Source organism: Indicator indicator, chromosome 2 (assembly GCF_027791375.1).
Source record: "Indicator indicator isolate 239-I01 chromosome 2, UM_Iind_1.1, whole genome shotgun sequence".
In the NCBI taxonomy this organism is placed as follows: Eukaryota; Metazoa; Chordata; class Aves; order Piciformes; family Indicatoridae; genus Indicator; species Indicator indicator.
In genome coordinates this window covers 67,125,432-67,148,810 of record NC_072011.1, presented here as the reverse complement: position 1 = coordinate 67,148,810, position 23,379 = coordinate 67,125,432, and the positions used below count along the sequence as shown (strand labels likewise).

Genomic DNA, 23,379 nt, shown 5'->3' with positions numbered 1-23,379 from the left:
CCACCTTACTTGGTGTGTTTGCCCTTTCAGGAGAAAGTGGATTCCCAATATGCTCACGGGCTGCAGGAGCTGGAGTTCATGCAGGAGCGCAGTGACACAGAGGCTGCACGGTTGTGTGTGCACCAGTGGTTAAAGATGCCAGGTGAGAGAGGGTCCGTGAGGGTGCTTCCAGTCGTTCCCTGCGGAACAGAGTACCTGAGAACGTGCTGAGCAGTGCTGAGGGTCAGCTGGAGAGTGCCTCTTAGGAACAGCCACATCTTACACTGTGAGCTTTGCTAGGCTGTGAGCTGTGAAAGCTCTTTGACATGTTTCCATGAAAGTTCTTCCTCTGTTCTGCTGCTTAGAAGTTTTGATACACCGACTCTGAGAGCACTAAGGTGGTGTTAACTGCCTCTGTAAGCACAACTGCCAGAGGGAGCAGTATTATTTCTGAACTGTTTGTTGCTCAGGAAAATGTCTAAGTACCTATAGCTTCAGGAAGTTGAATCCGTTCCAAGTATTTCCTGCAGGCTTACCTGAAGTAAAGGTATCAGTGTTTGGAAAGTAATCCTGCTGGGGACTGAAGAGAGACAGGTTCCTCCACTGAACCAGCAAATGCTGTAGTTAATGAGTTTTTGTGCATTGCTAAAAATCAGTGTAACTTGATTTTTATTTTTTTAAAATGCTTTAGTCCTTGTGTGGTTTTGTTTTTCTTGAGATTCTAATTCAGGTTCTGGTCAAGTGCTTTGTTTTATAACACAGGCCTCGAACCAGGCATCGTTAACAGTGGGAAAAGAGGTGTTCACAGCAAGGCAAGTCGGATGGAAGTCGAGAGCGGTCCTGTATGCTGTCCTGTGATGCACTGCAACAGAGAGTTCGAAAACAGACATCTCCTCCTAGGTCACCTTCAAAGGTAAGGAATAAACAATTATGCAAGCATATGCTCAGCCTTAGGACATCAGTGTCAGGTTTACTATAAACTGGTGATGGTGACAAAACTCCTTTGGAGAACAAATGAATGCTATAGATTTTAAATAGATGATATGGTCAACTTCCTCATTGCTTTTTTTTTTTATTTGTTTGGTTTTGTGTGGGGTTTGGGGGGTGGTTTTGTTTGGTTTGGGGTTTGTTGGTTGGTGGGTTTTGGTTGGTTTGGGTTTATTTTTCATTCGGAATTCATTTCTTCCTCTTGTTGAGCAATTTCTTAATATATGGGTGTTTTGAGAAACTAGACTTCTGTTCTGCTGGTTTTTTGGTTCATCCAAACTTGAAAAAGAGCAAAAGGCTAATGTCCAACTTGATGGTGAGCTTAAACTGCCCCTAATGAAGGGAAAGAGGAGCAAGAGCTGTAGGCCAGACGTGTTCACAGCTGACCCCATGGTCAGTTCCAGCGATGGGACTGGTGAAGGCCTTCTGGAGAAGGGTGACGAGAGAAGCTGAGGGGAGTGCTGCGTTAGCCCTGGCGAGCAGCTCAGCCCCACACAGCTACTCACTCATGCCATTGGGACAGGGAAGGGAGTGGAAAGGGGAGAAGTAAGAAACCTGGGCTGAGATGAAAGTGGTTTAAGAGCGAAGCGAAAGCTGTGTGCACGTGCGAAGCCGGGCACAGAATTGGGGTTGACAGGCATAGCCTTGCTGCTTGCAATGGTTACTTAGGAGCTCTGAACATAGCCTCTTACTTCTTGTTCACTCAGCTTCAGATGCTGAGCACAATGCCATGTCGTGTGGGATATCCCTTTGGTCAGTTGAGGTCACCCGTTTGGCTCTGTCCCTGGCCGGCCTCTTGCCTACCACCAGCCTGGTCTGTCAGGGCAGCCAGGAGAGCAGAGATGGCCTTGAGGCTGCTCTGTAACAGCTACAACAGCCCTGTTAGCAACATTGCTTCAGAAATGTAAAACACAGCACCCTCGGAGCTGCTGGGAAGAAAATTAACTCTATCCCATCCAGAACTAGTACAGTCAAGTAACGTAATCAGTTTTTTAAAAAGTATCTTTGTAGGAAACCCAGACCTGGTTAGTTTTCTTGCTCATTAAAACAGTGATTCCTCTGCAGAGTGGCCACTGTGACAGGTAAGCTGCCAGGAGAATCGATTCTGTACAGGATGCCTGGGCTGATACAGTTAATGACAAGGGATGTGAGGAAATCTACTCTTCAGGTTAATATGAAAGGGTTGTTGTTTGTTTTTTTTTTTTGGGTCAACAGCTTCAGAAGACGGAATGTTTCCCATTACAAAACCACAGTGACTATTTAGAAGGGGCTAGCTTGTTTATTTCTTGCTCTCCAGGTTTGATCATTCCCCTTGTGATCCGACAGTCACCTTACGTGGACCCCCAAATAATTCTGTTGCCTGTGTGATATGCTGCCAGAGATTCCCAACACCTCAGCAGTACAATGATCATCTTTCATCTAAGGCAAGATCATAATGCTAAGTAACTCGCTTGACTGAGTGTGGTAGAGGGTTTTCAAGATGTGTAGTTACACACTGATTTTCTTTCTCTTTTAACTTTCTTTCTCTCCCCTCCCTTCCTTTCATCTTCAAGGTAGTTTTTCTTGCTCTGCTGTGTTTCCTGACAGTACCCCCATTAGATCTGACCATTAGGTTATACTTCCCAGTGTGCTTTATAGAGGATTGTAGTGCAGTCTTGAACCTCTTGTCCCTTCACTGATGCTGTCAAAAGGTATTCTCTTTTTTTGTATCTCCAAAACTGAAAGGTAAAGGCAAGAAGATAGGCTGAAAGAAGTGGTGGGGAAGAGAGACAGCGGAAAGGAGATCCACAGTAAGAGGCAAGAGAACAAGAAAAGAAACTCGAGTGGTTCAGATGCAGCTGCTTCTTCTGTTTTCTAGTCTCTGAGAGATGTTTGCTATTGCTCCCTAGTTAACTTAGAGCAGGGAAAAGGATGAGCTAGCAGTGGAGTTTTGAATATAAGGTAATAGGATTTGCTTTTTTCTGGTGTTCTTACTCGCTGCATCCGCTTGTTGAGAACGTTTGCTCTTTCTCTTCTTTTCATAGCAGCACTGTAATGTCTCAGTCCAGTGACAGATGCTCAGGTGTCATCTGGGTGCATAGTCTTGCTTAAGCAGTCTGGTGCTGAACTGACAATGGGTAGCACTTTCCAAGTGTAGTGTTTCAATAACAGGTACTGTTGTGTTCCCACCTAGTCCCTAGAACCTGTGTTTAAGTCAGTGGAAGCTTTAGGTATTCTAGAAGCTGGACTGCTTTTAGCTGGTAGTAGTAACTCCTGATGCATAGTCATACCTGACAAGCTGGGAAGATTGCATCATAGTTTGCCCTTGCCTTCTCCATTGCTCCCAAGCTGTGTGCCTGTGCCGTGTCCAGGGACATCAGTAAGAGTTACAGACAAGTTTGGGGAAAGGGAGTGGCTCTTGCAACAGGCATGGAGGTGGAATTACTTGGGTGTGGAAGGATGGGAAGGTAATCCTAAAGAAAGCCGTGGAAGGAAGCATAAGGATATCACGGTTCTTGGAGTGACATGAGGAAGGAGTCAACGAAAATATCAGAAGCAAAATTAAAGGGTTTTTGCCCTGAAGGCCAGAGGTTAGAAGTTGATGTAGATGGCAAAGGGGGTGGAAGGACTTGACTCCAATAAAAGTCAAGGACTTGTCAGGTTACTCTGAGAATCATCGTTTTGAGAAGCTGGAGGTTAGCAAGATTCAGGAAGAACTGACATAAAACCTGCTGTTAGTGGCAGAAGGAGCTGTTCTGAGAGCCTGGGTAAGGCATTAGCCAAGAACTGATGGAGGCTGTAGCTCCCGGGAGGGTGCAGGAAGGGAACAGAGAAGTTGCTGGTGCGTTCAGGGCAAGTTTGATAGTGGCAGCTTGGCCAGACTCTTGTGTCTCAAGCTGAAGCACATAATGGTAGGCTGTAGGTAAATACAGAAGTGGCATCTGAAAACCTAAATGTGAAATGGATGTGAGGAGAACCCTGACTGGCTTTGTGAGTGGTTTTTCCTCACCAGACCATTTTCTCTTCCAGCTGAAAGAGAATGATGGACACGAAGAACATCTCCCCCCACAGCTCATTGATTGCTTTGCATGCCCAAGCTGCTTCCTGCTGTTCACCAGAAGAGAGGAGTGCTGGCAGCATATGTCAGAGAAGAGCCATGCCCTCCAGGCTTCTCAACTGGGTGGTATGTTGCTGCTAAGTGTGCTGCTTTTCATTCCTTCTGAGCATGGATCCTTGTGATAGGGCTGTGTAAGAAATGAATTAATATTTTTCTTTTAGGGTCTTAAATAAGACACAGTTCTCTGAAGAGATGGTTTGCAATTTGTATTTTCGTGTAGAAGAGGTTCCTCCATCACAGTTGCTGTAATGAGAAGCAGGTTTTGCTTTATCTCCATGCTGTCAGGTCTCTGACATAAGCTTCTCACCTTCCAGTGACTGTGCAGCTACTGTCCTAAAGAAGTTTACATTTAGGAACTTGGATCAAAGCTTTTCAATTCCGGTCAGACTGTCTGTGGTGTGCCTTCCTCTTACTGGCCTCCCTCAAGTCTGATGGAGGCTACTTTTCTTGGTGGGTGTTCTTAGCATTCCTGGTAGAAAAGGCCTGGGAAAGTTGCTTCTGCATATAATTGCAATTTTAGCCTGCTTAGCTGGAACGATGTTGCTGGTCTGATGACTCGCACTGGCCATGCTGCTGCTGAAGGCTAAAATACTGGCTGTGTTGAGAGCTGGTAACATCCTGTGAGTAAGAAGGATCCTTATTGGATATATCCAGTGAAGAGAGCTGTCTGAGCACCATCTCAAAGGCAGGGTTAAGGGCCATCAAAGCTGTGCTGGCTTTCATGTGAGCAGTAGGCATTAAAGCATATACTTCAGTGTCAGGTGTACGGTTGAGACAGACGAGGTGTGGATGGAAGTGATGTCTTATTCAAGAAGCTGGCGTCTTTTAGATGGTGTAGCTTTGAGGATAAGCCTCGGTATAGTTCTTTCTCGTCTTGATAACCGTCTTCTAACTTGCCCAGAGCAGCTACAGGAAGGGTGCAGTAAAGACAGGTTTTGAAGGCGTCTTCCTGCAGATGCAGTCAGTACTGCTGCCATGGTGGAAATTAGAACCGGCTGCACGGTTTGGAGTTCTCTTAAGTGTTGTAAAACTAACGTAGCTCTGTTCTCAGAGAGGTCTTTGATTCTGAATGTGCTGACTGTAGATGCCTTTAAAATCCAGTGATAGGTTTAAAACTTACTGATGAGTCGTTCCCTTGACAAAATTTAAAGCACCAGGAGATGGGCAGCATGCAGCTCAGAGCAAGAAAGGAAGTGCCCTGCTTTTTTCTTGGCGTCGGTAGGTTTTGGTGTTGGATATTATTGGCACAGTCTGCAAGACCTGGCAGTGAAGTTAGCTGCTAGGCATAGCCTCAAATTATTGCCTGCTGATCGCTGCATCTTGCTAAACAGAAAAGTCAAGTGAGGTTTGCCTCCTAAGATGCAGAGCAGTAACAGCAGTGTATAGTTCATGAGCCATTTCCCATTCTCTTTACAGTAGAGAAGCTTTTGTTCTGCAGGTACCTGGAGTTAGACATGGAGTATACACTTGGAATAACGAAGTCCTGCACCTGAAAACGTCAAGGAGGGTTACCACTGAGGCTGGGTGCTTGTTAAATGAGTTGCCTTTTCTTGTTTTTATAAATGCTGAAGTCAGGTGGTCGTAGAGCAGGGGAAGGAGGTCAGCCAGAAATTTTCCTAAGAGAGGCAGGAAAGGAGAAGAGGAAAAGGAGAGTCAGTGACCAAGTGCAAGACTGATCTTGCAAAAGCCAAGATCAACCAGATTCAGATGTGAGGTTATGGCAGAAGGAGTGAATGCGGTTCTGTTTGCAACTCCCTTGGCACAGTGACTGTGCCTCAGCTGGCTTGTGGTGCTTTGCTTTCTGCAGCCTCTGACAGTTTTAACTGTGCCATGTGAGGGCTGAAGTACTGTGCAAGAGCTTTTGTAACATCTGTTTGGGTTTTTCTGCCGTTCCATCCCACAGATGACATGAAGGCTGACGTCCCTTTACCTTTCCCATCATATGCAAAGAACCTGCTGATCTCCCTGTGTAAGGAGGTGCCCTTCCAAGTGAAGTGTCTGTCCTGCCGCAAGGCACTGCGCTCGCATACAGAGGTGACAGCTCATTTCAGGTGTGTAAGGCACAGCTGTCTGTAACGTCATCATCCTCAGATCTGTAACAGGCAGGCAGAGCTGTCCCTAGTGCTAATGGATTTCAGGGCATCTAGGACCATCTGACTGCTTACATCTTGAGCAAACTCAAAAACCTGTCCTGTTTCTGTGCCTTTTCTCCTGCCTTACCCCACATGAACCCCTGCAGGATGCCGATCGATGTCTGTAGCTCTTCTGTTACTTTTTGTGAAAGCCCAGCAGGACTTGGTCTTTATTCCCCTATTTCTAAGTTGGCAGCATTTGATTTCTAGAAGGTACTGAGTCAGCAACCTAGGTGACAGTCTGAAGTGCTGCCCTTTGAAATCAGCACCTCATTCTGGTTGAAGTGCAGAGACCAGGTGGGCATTGTGTGTTCTTGTGGCAAGCTGGTAGGTGAGCTCAAGCGTCCAGAGGCCAGTTTCCAGGCACTCCTTGCTGCAGCTGCTAGGTTATGTTTCAAAGTTCAGAAACGATTTCAGATTGTGCTATAACCTCTGTATTTGTAATCTGTTCTAGAACACGCTGTCGGGATTCTGGACCTGTGGCACTGTCAAGGAAGAGCATCACCCAAGTGGCAGAGATATTTAAGACAAAAGGGTGCTGTGAAAATTGTGACAGACTGTTTGCTGACAAGAATCAGATCGCCCAGCATAAGCAAACCACTCAGCATAAAGTTAAACTTCTGGCCACAGTGGAAGAGTCCATTTTGATGTTCTGCCACATCAACGGGAAGAATAAAAAGCAGTCGTATCTGTGCCGTGCTGCGGACCAGTCGAGGCTACTGCTTAAGAGACACCTGAGCACAGAAGAGCCCCTGGGAGAGGCGGGGGCTTCTCCTGCCAAGCGCAAGAGCCCTTTCAAGGCTGAAGATGAAGACCAGGGCGCAAACCGAAGCCAAGGGAATGCCTGCGAAGCGAGAGCCTGGTTCTGTGAGTGCCTTCAGAAGTTCCTCACAGAGGAGGCTGTGGAGAAGCACATTTTGTCAGCCAATGGCATCTGTCACAAATGTGCCGTGTGCGGGAAGCTTGCCGAGAGCTCCAGCATCATCCGCCTGCACATGAGCCGCTTCCATGGGGGAGCGCACCTGAAAAACTTCCTGCTCTGGTGCACAGCCTGCTCCGTGGACCTCTCCCATGGAAAGGAGGATGTTATGGGGCACATCGCTGAGTTTCATGGTGGACATGCTTACTATTACGAGGGAGAAGCTGTAAAAGATGAAACCCTGCCTGCGGCTCCCGGAGTGGCGTGCAGCTCTGCAGGTGGAAGCACAGCCTGCGCTCCCAGCCCCACAGGGCCGTCCCGGGCGGAGACCCCTGTGCTGGGTGAGTGGCAGTGCCGCATCTGCGAGGAGCTGTTTGAGAGCGAGGAGCGCGTGCAGCAGCACTGCTTGTGCCTGGAGAGCCACACCTTCCACAGGTACTGCTGCCGCCTGTGCAGCAGCCACTTCCGCAAGCTGGGCACGCTGCAGCGCCACTGCCAGGAGCGCCACGGCCGGCTGGTGCCCGCCAGCTTCTTCTGCGGCCTCTGTGGGAGCCTCTTCTTTGACACGGAGGAAGAATTTCTCGCCCATTATCAAGAGACCCACAGCAGGGACTACATGTTTGTGCCGGAGCAGGTGGAAGCGTCAATAAAGGAAGAGTGCTTGGTCCTGCTGGAGAAAGGTCCCCTTCTCACCTGTGGCTGCCAGACAGCTTACGTCTCCAGAATGAGCAGGAGGAATGATTCCGCGAGGTGCCAGCAAGCCATGCTGCGGAGAGGAAACTTCTTGTTCCTCTGCCGCTGCTGCCCTGCAACCACGCAGAGCCTGGCTGGCATAACCAGGCACCTCGAGAAGCACCTGCCACGGCAGTCTAAGGCAGGCATGTATTTTGTCAGATGCGGTGCCTGTGGCAGGGACTTCAACGATATTCACAGCGCCCATCAGCACTACCACATGAAACACTGCTTCCTGCAGAACCCTGACCTCTCCGGCCTGGCGTCGGACTTGGGAAGTGCAGTCTTCAGGTTCACGGCAACTGGGGCTTGTGTGCACAGAAAGCCCCGCAAAAAAACACTTCGTCCGTCTCCACCCAAGCCTCAGGAACAACCGCAGTCGTCTCCCGTGCAGGGACAGAAGAAAGGGAACTCTGCACCGTCTGATGAAGGTGTGTAGGAGTGTTTTATTTTCACCAGAGTTGTTGTCTTCACTGCGCTGTTCTGGTGTCGGTACAGATCTGTGGCACGCCGTATGAGCTGGTAGCATAATTTGGTGTTAAAATGAAGAGACAATGAAAGAGCTCAGACAGATCTTTCCCCTAGAAAGGGAGCAGTGTTCTACAATGCACACATGTGACAGAAACCTGTTGTCCTTGTAGGTGTAAGCGTTTGAGGCCCTGGTGGTGTTCCCCATTTGGGCAGTACTGTCATTGTAACACCATCCTCTCTGGTTCCTTAGCTTGCCAGAAAGGTTCAGCTGAGAATTCAAGTTCTCAGGCTGTGTTAGTGTTATTACCTTGACAGGCAAATGACTTTTTTTTTTTTTTTAAGTTTATGTTGCTTTTTCCATCCCAGACCACTCTCTGATTGTAAGAATGGCATCAGGAGTGCTGAAGGTGTACTTTGTCCAAAAACTGGAATTGTTTTTAGTTACTCGTGGTGTTAAAATGCTTTTGACTGAAAGGCTGACGTTTGTGTTCCCAGCTTTTGTGCAGCCCAGCAATTGACTGTCACAGAGAGTTGCCAGACCAGGGGGTTCACAGCTGAGTATTACATGGACTGTTATCATCTCTGACTGCAGGACAGCAGCTTTCTAGGCCTGCACAAAACTCTGCTGGGCTCTACCTTTGGCTGATCTCTGTGTGACCGAGTGCTACTGCAGCTGATTTAAACGAAGCTGTGGACAAGTAGTGTTGTTGTGTGTAAATTTTAGCTCAGAGCAGCTGAATATGTGAATTTTCAAATGCCTGTCATAAATTGGTGTATGTCAGCAGAGCAGAAAGGCCAACTTTAAATGCATTCTTTTTATCGTTTTGAAGGTGGTGAACTTCCTGATCTTGACTTCCTGAGTACCATGACTCACATTGTGTTGGTGGATCTGGACAACTGGGCAAGCTTATTCACACAGCTGCCAGCTAACCTGAATCAAGGGACGTTCATCTGGGGCTTTCAAGGTAAAAGTGGATGAAGGAAACACATGAGGTTAACAAATCTACACAAACGCTTGGACAGAGATTCAAAGACTCTGAGAGAATGAGGAACAGGAACAAGCAGTCACCAAGGGGTTGTAAGTCAGTGTCCCAGGCACCATGCAATAGGAATGTGCTTGAACTTTTCTCTTACCCTTCTCTGCTCTTGTTATTCCTTGCAGACTGTTCCAGAATTGCTGACAGCTTTAGACTCTGGCTTCTCTGCTGAGCTTGGGCTTTATCATGCTAGGCTTTCGTTGTTATGAGGACAGCCGTAATACTCAGATGATTTTCTACCTCCCAAGTCCTTGCCGTCCTTGTCTCTTGTTAGTTCAAAAAGCCATGATTTTACATCTTGCACTTGAATTTTTTCCGTCTCTGCCTTATTCCTTAAGGGTGCCCCTGGTCATCCCGTACCATCCCTAGGCGTATCTCACCAGTAGTGGTGCAAGGTGACTGATGGAACTCACGTTGTTATGGGTCTGTAAGAAAAGCTTTGTAGAGCCTACGAATAGCAGCTGCTTAGCTTGGTGCTCTTCATGACGACGTGTCCACTTCATGCTTTTTCTGCTGATGTTCTGAGTATCTGCCTTTATGATAGTTTGGCCTGTGGTAGCTTGGATACTTCAGCGAAGTTTTGAAATACTGATAGTCTGAAACATACACGTAACTTCATACTTGCAGGAATTGTCAGGTGTGCTTTTTGCTTCGGAAACACCATGGCGCTGCACTTCTTTACTGGAAGTTCTCGGTTCTCTCTTCCTTGAGAAGGTGATCAAAAGCATCCAGAAAGCTGAGTTTTGATTCTACTGAGGTTGGACAGAAGGATCTGTTGGTACCGGAATCACTTGCTTTTATTTGATTCTTAATGACAGGTATTCTAGGTAGCTGGTCAAGGTGGAGCAAGTGTGTCTGTTAATGGAAAGTCTGAGGAGTTCCAGTAGTCAGCTGTGCCCCTGGGCCTGTAGTCTCTGATGTCTGGTGGTTAGAAGTTCTGGGGGCAAATCCTGTGCTCTTTTCTCTTACGGCTTTGTGCTCCTCAGCTTTGTGTTTTCCTCAGACATTCCTTGGTCATTACCTTGCCCTTGCAACCTGTTGCAGATCAGTGTTTTTTTTATGTAGCAGGTCTGTTACTCAGTTGTCTTTCTCAGCCAGTCACTCTGTGGTTTAGGATACTGTTGGGGAAATACCTGCTTTTTTTACCCAGTTGTAGCTTTGTTCTGCCTATCTTCACTGCGTTAAGTGTTTGTCAGGACTCTGGTGTTTGTTTCAGCTGTTGTTCTAGCTTTTGATCTTACTCATGTAATGTCAGAGTCAGGCAGGCAGAGTCTGTTGGAAATCATCTTGGGAATCGCTTCTTTAAAAGAAGCGTTTCTGTTACTGTGTCAAGTTCCCAGAGCTCCTCTGCTTCTGCATCTTATCCATAACTCTGCTTACACCTGGGCAAGATACACCCTTGTGTCTGAGTGCATGTGATAGCCAGAAGAGAAGCTCTTCAGAATGAGAAGGTGAAATGGGTGAGAGGCTTTGTGTAGGATCAAGTTGGCTGTTTCCCTGTTTGCTTTCTAACTCAACAGCTAAGGTTCTTTTAGTATTCTGATTATCTGTTTATTTTAGCTTTCACACAGCTCACGGGTTCTGCATCTGGGTCGAAGCAATCCCAAGCATAAATACAGGCTGGGCAGTGACTGGCTAGAAAGCAGCCCTGAGGAGAGGGACTTGGGGGTGCTGGTGGACGAGAAGCTCAACGTGAGCTCCCATGTGCACTTGCAGGCCAGAAAGCCAACCAGATCCTGGGCTGCATCAAGAGAAATGTGGCCAGCAGGTTGAGGGAGGTGATTCTCCCCCTCTACTCAGCTCTGGTGAGACCCCACCTGGAGTACTGTGTCCAGTTCTGGAGCCCCTATTACAAGAGGGATACGGACGTGCTGGAACGTGTCCAGAGGAGGGCCACCAGGATGATCAGAGGGCTGGAGCACCTCTCTTAGGAGGAGAGACTGAAAGAGTGCTGTTCAGTCTGGAGAAGAGAAGGCTCCGAGGTGACCTTATTGTGGCTTTTCAGTATCTGAAGGGGGCCTATGAGAAAGCTGGGGAGGGACTCTTTAGGATATCAGGTAGTGACAGGACTAGGGGGAATGGAATAAAGCTGGAAGTGGGGAGATTCAGCCTGGACGCAAGGAAGAAGTCCTTCACCGTGAGAGTGGCGAGAGCCTGGAATGGGTTGTCCAGGGAGATGGTTGAGGCCCCATCCCTGGAGGTGTTTAAGGCCAGGCTGGATGAGGCTCTGGGTAGCCTGGTTTAGTGTGAGGTATCCCTGCCCATCGCAGGGGGGTTGGAACTAGATGATCCTTGTGGTCCCTTCCAGCCCTGACTGATTCTATGCTTCTATGAAATTGTCTTTAAAGCCAGATTTATCTTTGCCTGCTTGCATTTGTAACTTCATGCTGGCATTTCTGGTTTGTGGGGTTTTTATTATTTTTCTTCCTAACTGTTTAGGAGGATACAGCACCTGGAAACCTCCGGTGCAGTGCAAAATTTACAATTACCTTAAGAGGATTGGATGCTTCTTTCTTCATCCCCGTTGTGGTACCAGAAGAGAAGCGGCAGACTTTGCTCTCTGTGTCCATGTAAGTTGGTTCACATTTCTTTACTGTTGTGTCTCTGTACCCAGAGAAGAGTGACAGATGATAGTGCTTTGGGTGGGAAGTGCTGACTCCAGATGAGAGATTACTAGATTCTTTTCATGTGACTTGGAAGTCGACTAACAATAATGATAAATCTGACAGGAACTGACTGGATTTAACCCAAATAGGATGCCAGTCGGTTATGGAGAGGAAAGGAGTTGGTTAGGAAATGAAACATAAAAAAAAAAAACCCAGAGTTCTTGGAGTTTCTATTGCAGAGAGAAATGTCAACTCCTTCCTTTCTCTTCAGGTAGCTCCAATCTAGGGCCATCTTTAAGATGGAGTTGCTTGGGTGCCAGTTTCAGAGACCCTGTTGGGCTGATCAAGAGCAGTGCCTCTGTTCAGTACTCCTGGTGCTCTGGATGGGTTAGGAGAGGTGCAGGTGAAGGAGAGCAATCTGAGATGCCATGAGAACTCAGAGCCTTAATGTAGTGCTTTATCAGTTAGACACAACTGCTTGAGAAGCTAATTACACAAAACAGCTCCTCTTTTGCCACAGGGTTTGTATACCAAATTATGCTCTTGTATTTTTAATGTGTCACATAAAGCTATGCAGAGATGACTTGTTACCTGGAGATGGGTTTGAAGTGCTGCTTTTCAGGAATTTGTCCTCCTGCACTGTTCTGTCGGCCATTTCCTCTATCCGTTGTCATGCACGGTCATACCGTGTCAGACTGTTGAAGTAATTCCTGTTGTTGTGGTGCAGTCTTCATCGGGCCACAGAAGCAGAGGAGAGTTGCTGCAGAAGGCTTTCCTGTAGAGCTGCATCTTGGGAAAGCTGTCCAGATGTGGTGAGGTGAAGCAATGATCTCAGTTTAACACCTGTTAACTGTTTAACCCTGTTTGCATGCAGGCTGGGCGTCTGGATGAGCACCTTCCCAAGCAAATCCCTTTCACTATACTGTCTGGAGACAAAAGCTTCCTGGAATTGGAAAATCAGTTTAAGATGACCCAGCGGACAGCTCGCATCCTCAACCCTCACCACATGGAAGGGGACATGATGTGTGCCTTGCTAAACAGCATTTCAGACACCACCAAAGGTAGAAACTAAACATTCTACACAATCCTTACCTTACCTGACTGTTCTCTCCAATAAAAAGTGAACACTTCTGCTGGTAGCACAGCCCATTGCTAAATGTCTCTTGTGTTCTACTGGTGTTTCAGAGAAACTGTTTACTTGGGGCAAGCCTTGACACCAGACCTCACTCAGCATTTGTACTCAGTCTAACAAAGTGTCCTTTCTGTATGCATTGTTACAACAGACAGTCTGAAAGCTTCTTTCAAGATGAGGAGAGGCTGCTTACAGTGCTCTTGGGTGCACAGTGAACCATTTATGCTCCCATCTGCTTTGCTTGATTTGGTCTGGGTCTTCAGCCCTCTTGAAGCATTATTTCCCCAAATGCAATCATCTGCCTTCTGTAACCCTCTCTGCTTCTAGTCACTGGGGCGTCTTTCACTGGTGCCTGACTGGTGCATCTGTTTGGAGCAAAGAGGTCCATGGAAGCCCTGAAGTTGTCTAGGGTGCCATGTGGTGACACAGGGCATGTGGAAACGGTCACACAGGTTTGCGGTTCTCTTGGGTGTCACGTGGTGACACAGGGCACATGGAAATGGTCACGCAGGTTTGAGGTTCTCTTGTGTGCCATGTGGTGACACAGGGCATGTGGTTTTATGCAGGGTTATCAGAGAGGTTTGAGCCAAATTGGTTTTGTGCAAAGGAGTACCAGATCTGAGATGAGTTTTAATCCTGCTCAGTGTTTTAGTGTCTTGCAGTACAGTTTTCCTACAGGACGTGACACTTCTTCTTTGTAGCCCTGTTGCTGCTTTTCCTGGCTTCTAGTTGTGGTTTTAGGGGCTTGTCAATTGAGTGCCTGTTACAGAAACCTGGTTCTGAATTAGCCCTGAAACGTGCTGCTTGTCTTGATGCAGGTGTGAAGTTGTCACCTGGTGCTGCTGTTCTGCCAGGGACAGTCTAACAAAGTGCTAGCATTGAGTGGTGAATTGGCATCCATCAATTAAAGGGAAAAAGAAATACAGGATAATTAAATGGAGTCCTGAAAAAAGTTACCTGTGGTGAGCTGTGACCACATGCTTCTGATGCAGGAAAGGTTCTGACAGTTTTCTGGCCACCCCATGCATGTGCTGGTCTGGATTTGTCAGCTGGGTTATGGAGAGGTGATTGCCAGGCAGAAGCAGCTGTACCAGTAAAATCTCTTGGCACAGTTAGCTACAGAGCTGCTACTCTCCCCAGTGCTCTTCACTTAGCTCAGTTCCCCATGAAGCTGTAGTTGAACCATTGCATTCCCACTGTGAGTGCTGCTGTTGTAGAGTATGTTGGAGTTGCTGGGTGGAAAGTTATCTTCTGATGCAGTTAGAGCTGTAACAGCATACTGATATGGGAGGCTGCTTCTGCTGTTGGAGTTCTGTGTGTTTTGGGGAGGAAGAGATGAGAAAAGCTGTGACTTGAAAGCAGTCAGTGAGTGTGTGGGTCAGCTGAACCAGAGGGGCTTCCTTTCTGGTGCAGTTCCATGTGTGACCTCAGGATGTGAGACACTGCTGCTCCCTGCCTGGCAGCTGTGCTAGTACAGCTTTATTCCTGCTGGCTCCAAGGGGATGGCTTGAATCTGCCTTCCATACTGCAGTGTATTTCTTACATTGAGCTTGCTTTCAGAAGTTTCCTAACCTAACTCTTCTTTCAAGGTCCTTTACTTACATTAATATTTAATTTACTTATTACAGTGATGGGCATTTCTAGGATGGCCCAAACCTTAACTTTCTGGCTGGTCATTGAGCATCTCACTTAATTTAGACTAAAAAAAAAAAAAAAAAAAAAAAAACTTCTGACCAACCAAAAAACCACATAAAAACACAAACCAAAACCCCCAGCCCAAACCAACAACAGCAAAACCTCTAATAAGGAATAGAATTGTCTTGAGCTGTCCTCAGTCCCCTTCTCCAGTCATGGTCATCAGGGGGAACCCAGATAGTGAGAAGTGCCTTGGTCTGCTGTTCCTGTGTGAAACCAGAATATTAGAAACCTCCTTTGCCACGACAGGCTTGTGTGCACCCTGTAGCGTGGTGGTGGCTGCACTGCCAGGAGTCCGTGCAGCACTTTAGGAGAAGCTGAGGCAGCTGTGCGGTGCCCTTGCCGCACGGTGCAGCAGCAGCCAGCCTTGGTGCGGTCTGCAGGGCTGAGCTGGGCAGTCAGGCTCTGTGTGTCAGGCTGCTCTGACCTGCTGTCTTCTTACAGAGGTCCAGGTCCAGCTGCCTTGTGACTTTCTTGAGCCTATGGCTGTTACTCTAGAGGGAGAAACGAATGAGAAACAGTTACCACATGGAATTGTGTTGAAAAATTTAAGGCAGTTGTTGATGTCAGATGAGCTTCAACATGTGGCAGTCTTCCACAGTTGCCACAGCTGCCCTTGGGAAGTGTTTCAGTGTGTCAGCAGGACTGCTGTAGCAGCTGTAGTGCATGCATGGACTGTGAAATAAGTAACGCTTCCTGTGTGCTGCAGTAGGTCTTCAGCAGCATGGTGCCTTCAGGAGACCGTTTGCTGCCGTGGGTGCGTGAGTTCCCTCAGAGGTATGAAAAGAGTAGGTGAGAGGCTCGTGTTCCGGATACTTGCTTTCTGTCTGCTGCTGAAGCTGAGTTTGTCGGGACAGGTGTGTTGGGTTGGTTTGTGCAGAAGGCACAACATGTGTGTGAATGGAATGGTTTGAGAGGGGAAGAGGAGCCTCCAGTGTGATTGCCTTGCCTGTCTTGACCCTTCAGTGTCATGACTGTGTTGCTACAGCTTACACCTGTCATGAGTGTTGAGCGACGTCAAGGGTGGCAGAGCTGTGGCAGATTAGGGATCATCAGACCCATTGTGACACTGACAGGAATGCCTCAGCTCGGGGCGTGAAAGGAACTCGTGTGAGTTGATGGCTTTAGCTTAACTGTTTCTCACAGCCAGATTCAAATAAGATCCTTTACTGACTGAGCTGTTCAAGGGAAACACACCTTTTAATTAGAAAAGGATTAGAATCTGTGAGTATTCCTTCTTTCTTTTAAAGAGCCAGCCTGTCTCATGACTGTCAGAGTCGATGGTGTAGTGCATGACCATGTTTGCTGCCAGAGGCAGAGCCACCCACAAAGCAGACATCAGCCACCTGAAGGTGTGGATTTACTGCAGTTTAATCTGCTCTCCTGGCACAGTAAAATGACAGATTCACATGTCAGTCAGGAATATCCTGCTGCACAACCAGCCAGGCTGACTAGGGAGAAATGACCCAGAATATGCACACGCTCAGGAAAGGAAAAACCCCCCATGGGTGCCCCATGTATATCCAGGTACCCTCACCAGGGAGCAGTGAGGGCTGGTGCTGAAGGAGGGCAGAAGGTCTGACTGCCAGGGTGGATGTAGTTAGAGGAGGTTGGGGAATTGAGAGCTTACTCTATTTAGACATCACTTGCAGGAAGAGCCAGAGTATTTGTCTCCTCAGATAACTGCTGCCTCGTTTCTAGCCTACCTTTGTAAGGCTGAGCTGGACTGTGATACTTGAGTCATCTCTGATTTTGCAGGTGAAACTGTTTCCAGAAAACTGGGATAGAGAATGACCTATTGTAGGCCTAGGCTTTTTGTCTATGGTATTAGAGGGGAAAAAAAAAAAAAAACCAAGATAGGAGTCTGACAACTCGTGCACACTGCATGTTCAGAGGCGAGGAGTGCAGGTTCAGGACCAAGTATCAAGCCACGTGCTAGCCTGTCACTGGATTTCGTTTCACTGCTAAGGATGCCTGTGCGTGTCGTCAGTCACAGGATAGGAGGATGTTGGGGGTTGGAAGGGACCTCTGGAGGTCGTTGGGTCCGACCCCCCTGCCAGAGCAGGACTGTAGAGTCTAGCACAGGGACTCATCCAGACGGGTCTTGAGAGTCTCCAGCAGAAGAGACTCCACAGCTTCTCTGGGGGGCCTGGTTCCACTGCTCTGTGACCTTCACGGTGAGGAAGTTCTTCCTCATGTTGGGTGGAACCTCCTGTGCTGTAGTTGATATCTATTGGTCCTTGTCCTGTCACGGGGTGCAACTGAGAGGACCCTGTCCCCTTCCTCTTGACACCCAGCCCTCAGATATTTATAAATATTTATTCAATCCCTTAGTCTTCTCCTCTCCAGACTAAGAAGCCCCAGGGCTCTCAGCCTTTTTTCATAGGGCTGTGCTCCAGTCCCTTCAGCATCCTGGTAGCCCTCGTTTGGACTCTCTTGAGTACACCCCTGTTCATCTCGAACTGGGGAGCCCAAAACTGGATGCAATATTCCAGGTGTGGCCTCACCAGGGCAGACGGGGAGGAGAACTTGCCTGGATCTGCTGGACACCCACCTCTCAATGTACCCCAGGATCCCATTGGCCCTCTTGGCCACCAGGGCACATTGCTGTCCCATGGACAACTTCTTGTCCACCAGGACTCCCAGGTCCTTCTCCACAGGGCTGGTCCCTATCAGATCACCTCCTAACCTGTAGTAGCGCAGTTAATTATTCCTTCCCATGTCATGTCATACCGTTCCTGCTTTCGTCTTCCCTCCTTTTAATTAACAATTGCTTCTGGAGCATTGCTTTAGAAATAAAACCAGTGCCTCTCTCTGGGTGTTAAGGCACTTTGAGATACTATTGCTAAATAAGAATTTCTATGGACTGAGAACAGAATTTCCACCTCTTGCTGTGGGAGGTGGTTCTGTGTGGTCTTTGATCACTGTTTTCTTTAGAATCAGCAGGTATCAGGATTGTAATTCCCAAGTTAATTTCAGTGTCCATGAGGGTTGCTGGTTTGAGGGCTCTTGTTTTCATAGTAACAGACGACATGTAAAGAGCCATAAAAATTAAGAGTGGAAGATCTTCCATATGAGGAGAGACTGAGGGAGCTGAGTCTCTTTAGCTTGGAGGAGACTAAGGGGTAACCTCATGAATGTTTATGAATATGTAAAGGAGGAGTGCCGAGAGGATGGAGTCAGACTTTTCTCATTGATGCCTGGGGTGGGGACGGGGGGCAGTGGGTGGAGGCTGAGGCATAGGAGGTTCTGTGTAGACATGGGGAAGATTTTTTTTTCACTGGGGGGGTGATGGAACCTGGGGCGGTTGTGGAGTTGCTTCTTCTGGAGACATTCAGGACCCTCCTGGATGAGTTCCTGTGTGACCTGGTATAGGTGATTCTGCTCTGGCAGGGGGTTTGGACTAGATCTGTTGTGGTCCCTTCCATCCCCTAGCATTCTGTTATCTTTCTGTCGTGCTACGCTTGAATCGACAGAAGAATGAGCATTGGTAGGGAGATATGTCTAGAGTGCAGCCTCAGTTGGCGTTGAGGAAGGGAAGCTTTGTCTGTATGTGAACCTTCAGCAGGCAGTATCTTTGCTTTTACAGATTATGTTACCTTAATGAAAAAGGAAAGATGAGAGCAACAAGTGTTGGAGAGGACTATGTGGGGAGTATCATCCAGGGATACACTAAAGAATGAATCAAGGGAAGGATTCTGCAAGGCAAGGAACAGTATCTTCAAGGCAGCAGGATCACACGTACAGAACTCGATAGCCGGTGAAGGCAGGGTTAGGGTTCTGAGTAAAGGTTCTGGCTAACTCTACATACTGGGATCCTGAATGAAGTAACTTTAAATGGTATCCTCAAGATAGTACTAAAGTGTCAGCTGTGAGCTATGAAGGGTCAGTGGCTGGAGACAGTGAGCTCAGGATGACGGTCATGTGACACGTCGGGATGTGAAACAGGCACGGTGGATTCAGAGTTACAGAAGGAACAGTGAAGCTGTGGTGGGAGACTGCGATCGGGAGGGGTATGAAGCAGGGTGGTGATTAGAGAGGTGGCAGCTGAGGATGCCCAGGAAGAGAATCAGCTACAGGAGGCAGCTGAGCTGCCCACAGGGCTCAGTGTTATCCAGGTTCCGGCTGGGGTGCTTTGATGCCAGGACAAGGGGTGGCACTTGCGCTCTGTGACAGGTCACTGCTGGCTTCCCAGGATTGGTTTGCATGAGAGACTCAAGAAACAGCAAAAACTCCCTCTTCTCCCATCAATAGGGGTAATGTTTTTGATCTGAGTTCTGCATGCATCCAGAATTTGCTTTCCTTTATTTTCAGTTTTGTTCTAGCAGGAATTGGGCCATACTGAGGGACAGCAATGAGCAGCACGATTTCTTGGAGAGAGTAGGTATGGTTAGAGTTTTCCAGCTGTTGTTCATTTAACAAAAGATACTAGAGAGGAGGCAGTATCTTAAGATCTCCTGGCTGAGAAACTGGGCAGTTGTTACTCCTCTCACCTCCAAGGAGCTGAGAGCTACAGAGTGTGCTAAGGACCTGAAAAAGGGAGACAGGACTTAGTCAGACTTAGCTGATCTCCCCAAATCAAATGTTCTCATTGGCTCTTCAGGAGATGCCAGCAGTACCAGGAGTATGTGCTGCTAAAGTGTAGGCTGGATGAGCAAACAGGTGGGTTGAAAACGGGCTGAATGGCCAGACATGGAACACCTGTGGCATGAAGTTCAGTTGGAGGCCAGTAACCAGCTGTGTATGCCAGGGATCAACACTGGTCCTGGGCCTAGTTCATGTCTTCAATGAAGACCAAGATGGGGGGACCGAGTGTACCCTCAGACTTGGTGATGACACAAAACTGGCAGTGGCATTTGGTAACACCAGAGGGTTCTGCCATCCAGAGGGACCTTGATGGGACAGATGGTCTAACAGGAACCTTAGAAAGTTCAACAAGTGCAAAGCACCCCAAGCACCAGTGGATTCTGACCAGGGATCAAGCAGCTGGGAGGCAGCTTTGCAGAAAAGGACCTGGGGATCCTGATGGACACCAAGCTGACCACGAGCCAGAAATGTGCTCTCATTGCTAAGAACAGTATGCTGAGCTGCGTTACGAGGAGTGTTGGCAGTAGGTTTGAGAAAGGTGATCAGTTCCCGCTCCTCAGCACTGGTAAGGCCATCACTGTCCAGCTCTGAGCTCCCTGGTATGCCATCTTCTTGTAAATAGTTAAAAGCAATGTGAATGTTGTCCTGGGCAGCTGGCTCTGGGTGGCCCTGCTTGAGCTGGACGAGATGAGCTCCAGAGGGCCCTTCCAGCCTGATCCATTCTGAGATACTTGCATGAAATACAGTCTTAACTGGAATCCAGGATCTCCTTGAGAGCAGAGCTGGGTCACAGGGTGTGACGTTCAGTGAAGCGCAGGGACCTGTTCCTTGGGGGAAAAGCTGTCTGATGTCTTCTGACTGTCAGAGTTCATCTCTGCAGTCACATGGCCTTCCCTTTTCTCTGCAGGATAAGGGGCGAGTTCCACATGAACAGTTGTTGTTCTCCAGCCCCTCAAGGAAGCTGCATTCCTACTCATCCCCTTGCTTGCTGCAGCATTTCTGCCTGGGGTTTTGGCCTGCAGACAGCTTTTCGTCTGACTCTTCACAGTCTTATCCCCGATTCCTATAGAGGTATATCCAAACACCTAAAATTCTCTTATCTACTGCTTTTTGTGCCTTCGCTCTATAGGCTTAGGGAGGGTAGAGGGGAGCACTGAGGACAAGCACAGCCATGATTTTGGGCTTGAGTAGGGAAAGTGTTAGTGTAATTGGAGACACTGATGAGTCCTTGCATTTAAAACTCCTAATGCAGGTTTGACTCTGTTAGCTTTTTAATAATGTACCTTTCACTAAGTCAGGTTTCATAGAACCCAACAGCTGCCTTCCTGGGAAGCTGGGTGTGCATGCATGCAGGTAGGCCTCAGTAATGAGTGGTGAAGGCAGTGTAGCTGCTCACACTGAATGTGCTCAGAACCACACTTCCCTATGGACTGATTGCCCTGCCCCATCAGCACTGATTATTTTCAGGTGTCATAGTTTCTGGCAGGGGAATGGTAATGTCTTTAACTATGCTTTATGCAAACCTGTTCTCTGTGATCTTGTGGCTGTGAAGTAGTGATTGGCTATTGCCTGTTAGGCACAGAGCTCAGTCCTGAGGCAGGCAGATTGCTTTCCAATTGTGTCAGTGTTTTGCTGGTGCCTGTGTTGCAGCAGCACTGTGTGCTCTTGTCACCCGATGGTGTGTTTGGAGCGACTAGCAGCAGGCTTCAGCCAGGTGACACCTGCATTAATGCAGGAGTTGAATCCTAAACTTTACTAAAATAGCTCTGTCTACAAATCCTGCTTTAGCATTCACGGCTGTCTTGGCAGTGAAGCCAGCTTAGCTCCTGCTGTGTACTGCTTGAAAACACGAGGACCAGGTCAGCCTGCTGCCCGTGCCACCTAGCTGATGGCCGGTACTGTGAAACCGCAGCACAGAGAGCGTTTCCCAACACAGCAGTGCCCTGTAGCAGAATGAATGTCTCATGTCACTCACTGCCCTGCTTCTTTTTAACCTGCTGAGTTGTAAATATAGGGAGGGTGTGGGGGAGCACCACTGAACAGACACCCAACATGCACACACAAACTACAAACCCGTACCTTGAGCACAGCAGGCCCTACTAGGCACTAAACCGTATCTGCTGTTCTGGAGCTAGAGCCAGCCTCACAAAGAGCTCTCTTAGAAAGGGAAAGAGTGGAGGTTTGGCTGGGCTGGCCCTAGGAGCAGGCAGGGTAGACGAAGTGTACAGAGGTTGGAACAACACCTATTGAATGGCACTGCTCAGTGCAGCTACAGCACTCCTCCGCTCAAATGCGACATGTTTGAGGCATTGGCACAGGCTGCTCAGGGAGGTGGTGGAGGCATTCCCTGGAGGCATTCAAGGAACGTGTGGCCATGGTACTTGGGGATGTGGTTCACTGGCCATGGTGGGGTTGGGCTAATGGTTGGATTCCATGGTCTTGGAGGTCTTTCTGAACCAAATCAATTCCATGGTTATCTTGAAGCAGCAAAATCAAGAGTTAAGACCAGGTGTAGGCAGAGATACATCGCAGAGCTTCCCATAATGAAATCCTCATGAGTCAAGTCTGGCTTTAATTACAAAAAAGCAAATGCAGGAGACACAAACAGGAGCTTCTGCAGCTACTTCTTTTGATGTCTTTCAAATATAACGTTGAAACAGTCTGCCTCTAAAGTTTGGGGAGAAGGGAAAGAAGGTAGCTGAAAAATAACTCTCTTTGCGTTGCTGTCTTAAACTACCACTGCGATGTATTTCTGTCCTGATGGCCAGCTCCTAGTAAGGGCCTTCAAACCCAGGTGTTGTCCAGTAAGAGCAATGCAAGGTGGGACTGCTAACGGTTTGGATTATAAGTGATGTGTAATTTGTGTTGCGTTTGCATTTAAGGTTCAGATAGTGAAGAGGATGAAGATATTGAACTGACCAAGAAGAGAAGCTTAGAAGACGCAAAGAAATTGCAAGATGGTCTGTTAATTGCTGCCTTTCTGTGTTGGGGAATGCTCTTAGTTGAGCAGGACACAGACACTGAACTTGCAGTGGGTTTTACAGCAAGGCACCTCTTAGGAATTCTCTCTAAATATACTGGGCAGTTTTGAGCTGCTAAGATGACTGAAATGAGTGGCAAACAACTATTTCCTAACCTGCAGTGTGTCAGCAGACCCACAATCTATTTTACTGCCACACCCAGAGGCCTCCCAACTCTTTCCCTTCTCCCCACCTGAGGGTCTACCCAAAATCCCCAGGGCTCATTCTTCCTCCCCCCGTGATAGGCTAGTCTCAGTCTGGCCAGGTCTGAGACTGCCTCCCCACCTCCTTTCTCCTCCTGGCATTAGGCCTAGACAAGCCTAAGAGGCCTTGAGATATTCCTGCACTGTTACCCGATAAGAGAGCATCTCCCACAGGAGCAGAGAGGGAAGAAAGAGGAAGAGAAGGACTTTGCAGATGGATTTATAGGCTGCAGGATTTATGGGTAGAAATATGCTCTTTCTTGTGTTCACCTTACTGCATTGGACACTTGACACGTATTGCAAAGATGACATAAAACAGGAGAGGAAATTCCTTCATTTTGGTCTTCTACCTTTGTTTTGCCCACAGAAGTAATATGATTCTTTATGCAGTGCTATCAGTGCAGTTGTGTCTGACAGATTATCAGCCACAGCTGGAGATTGTAATTAGTGCTTTACATTTCTACAGAGCAAGATGCAGAGCTGGAAGAAGCTCTCAAGAGAAGTCTTGAGGAGATGTGAATGAAGATCCTTCAGTACACTGATCCCTTGCCATCACAGCTGCTTACCGCAGTAGGAGCTGGTTTGTGTATTACAAAGGTTGGGAACACCACTTCAGACCCATGTCGGTATCTTGAGTTGTCGGATTTGTGATCTGATGTCCTGTGCCACGCTGGGGAACGGCTGCAGCTTATGCATGTCTGCTGCAGATATGTTGTGCATGACATCCAAGGAGATTTCAGCCTTTTTTCTGTTTCTAGGCCTGATGGCCCAAGTCTCTCTGG

The 23,379-nt window shown here is 47.9% G+C and overlaps 1 protein-coding gene across 1 annotated transcript in view; it reads left to right on the top strand.

The window, feature by feature from the left end:
* The window catches only part of ZNF451 (zinc finger protein 451), a 29,575-nt gene extending 6,441 nt beyond the window's left edge, over positions 1–23,134 (top strand). Inside the window, exons 5-15 of the mRNA XM_054397509.1 lie at positions 31–142; positions 742–892; positions 2,264–2,390; positions 3,976–4,126; positions 5,967–6,114; positions 6,650–8,277; positions 9,148–9,282; positions 11,794–11,924; positions 12,835–13,021; positions 22,257–22,334; positions 23,064–23,134. Of these exons, the coding sequence (XP_054253484.1) occupies positions 31–142; positions 742–892; positions 2,264–2,390; positions 3,976–4,126; positions 5,967–6,114; positions 6,650–8,277; positions 9,148–9,282; positions 11,794–11,924; positions 12,835–13,021; positions 22,257–22,334; positions 23,064–23,116 (2,901 nt within the window). The 3' untranslated portion in view covers positions 23,117–23,134. The remainder of the gene's footprint in view (positions 1–30; positions 143–741; positions 893–2,263; positions 2,391–3,975; positions 4,127–5,966; positions 6,115–6,649; positions 8,278–9,147; positions 9,283–11,793; positions 11,925–12,834; positions 13,022–22,256; positions 22,335–23,063) is intronic.
* Positions 23,135–23,379: the final 245 nt, after the last annotated feature.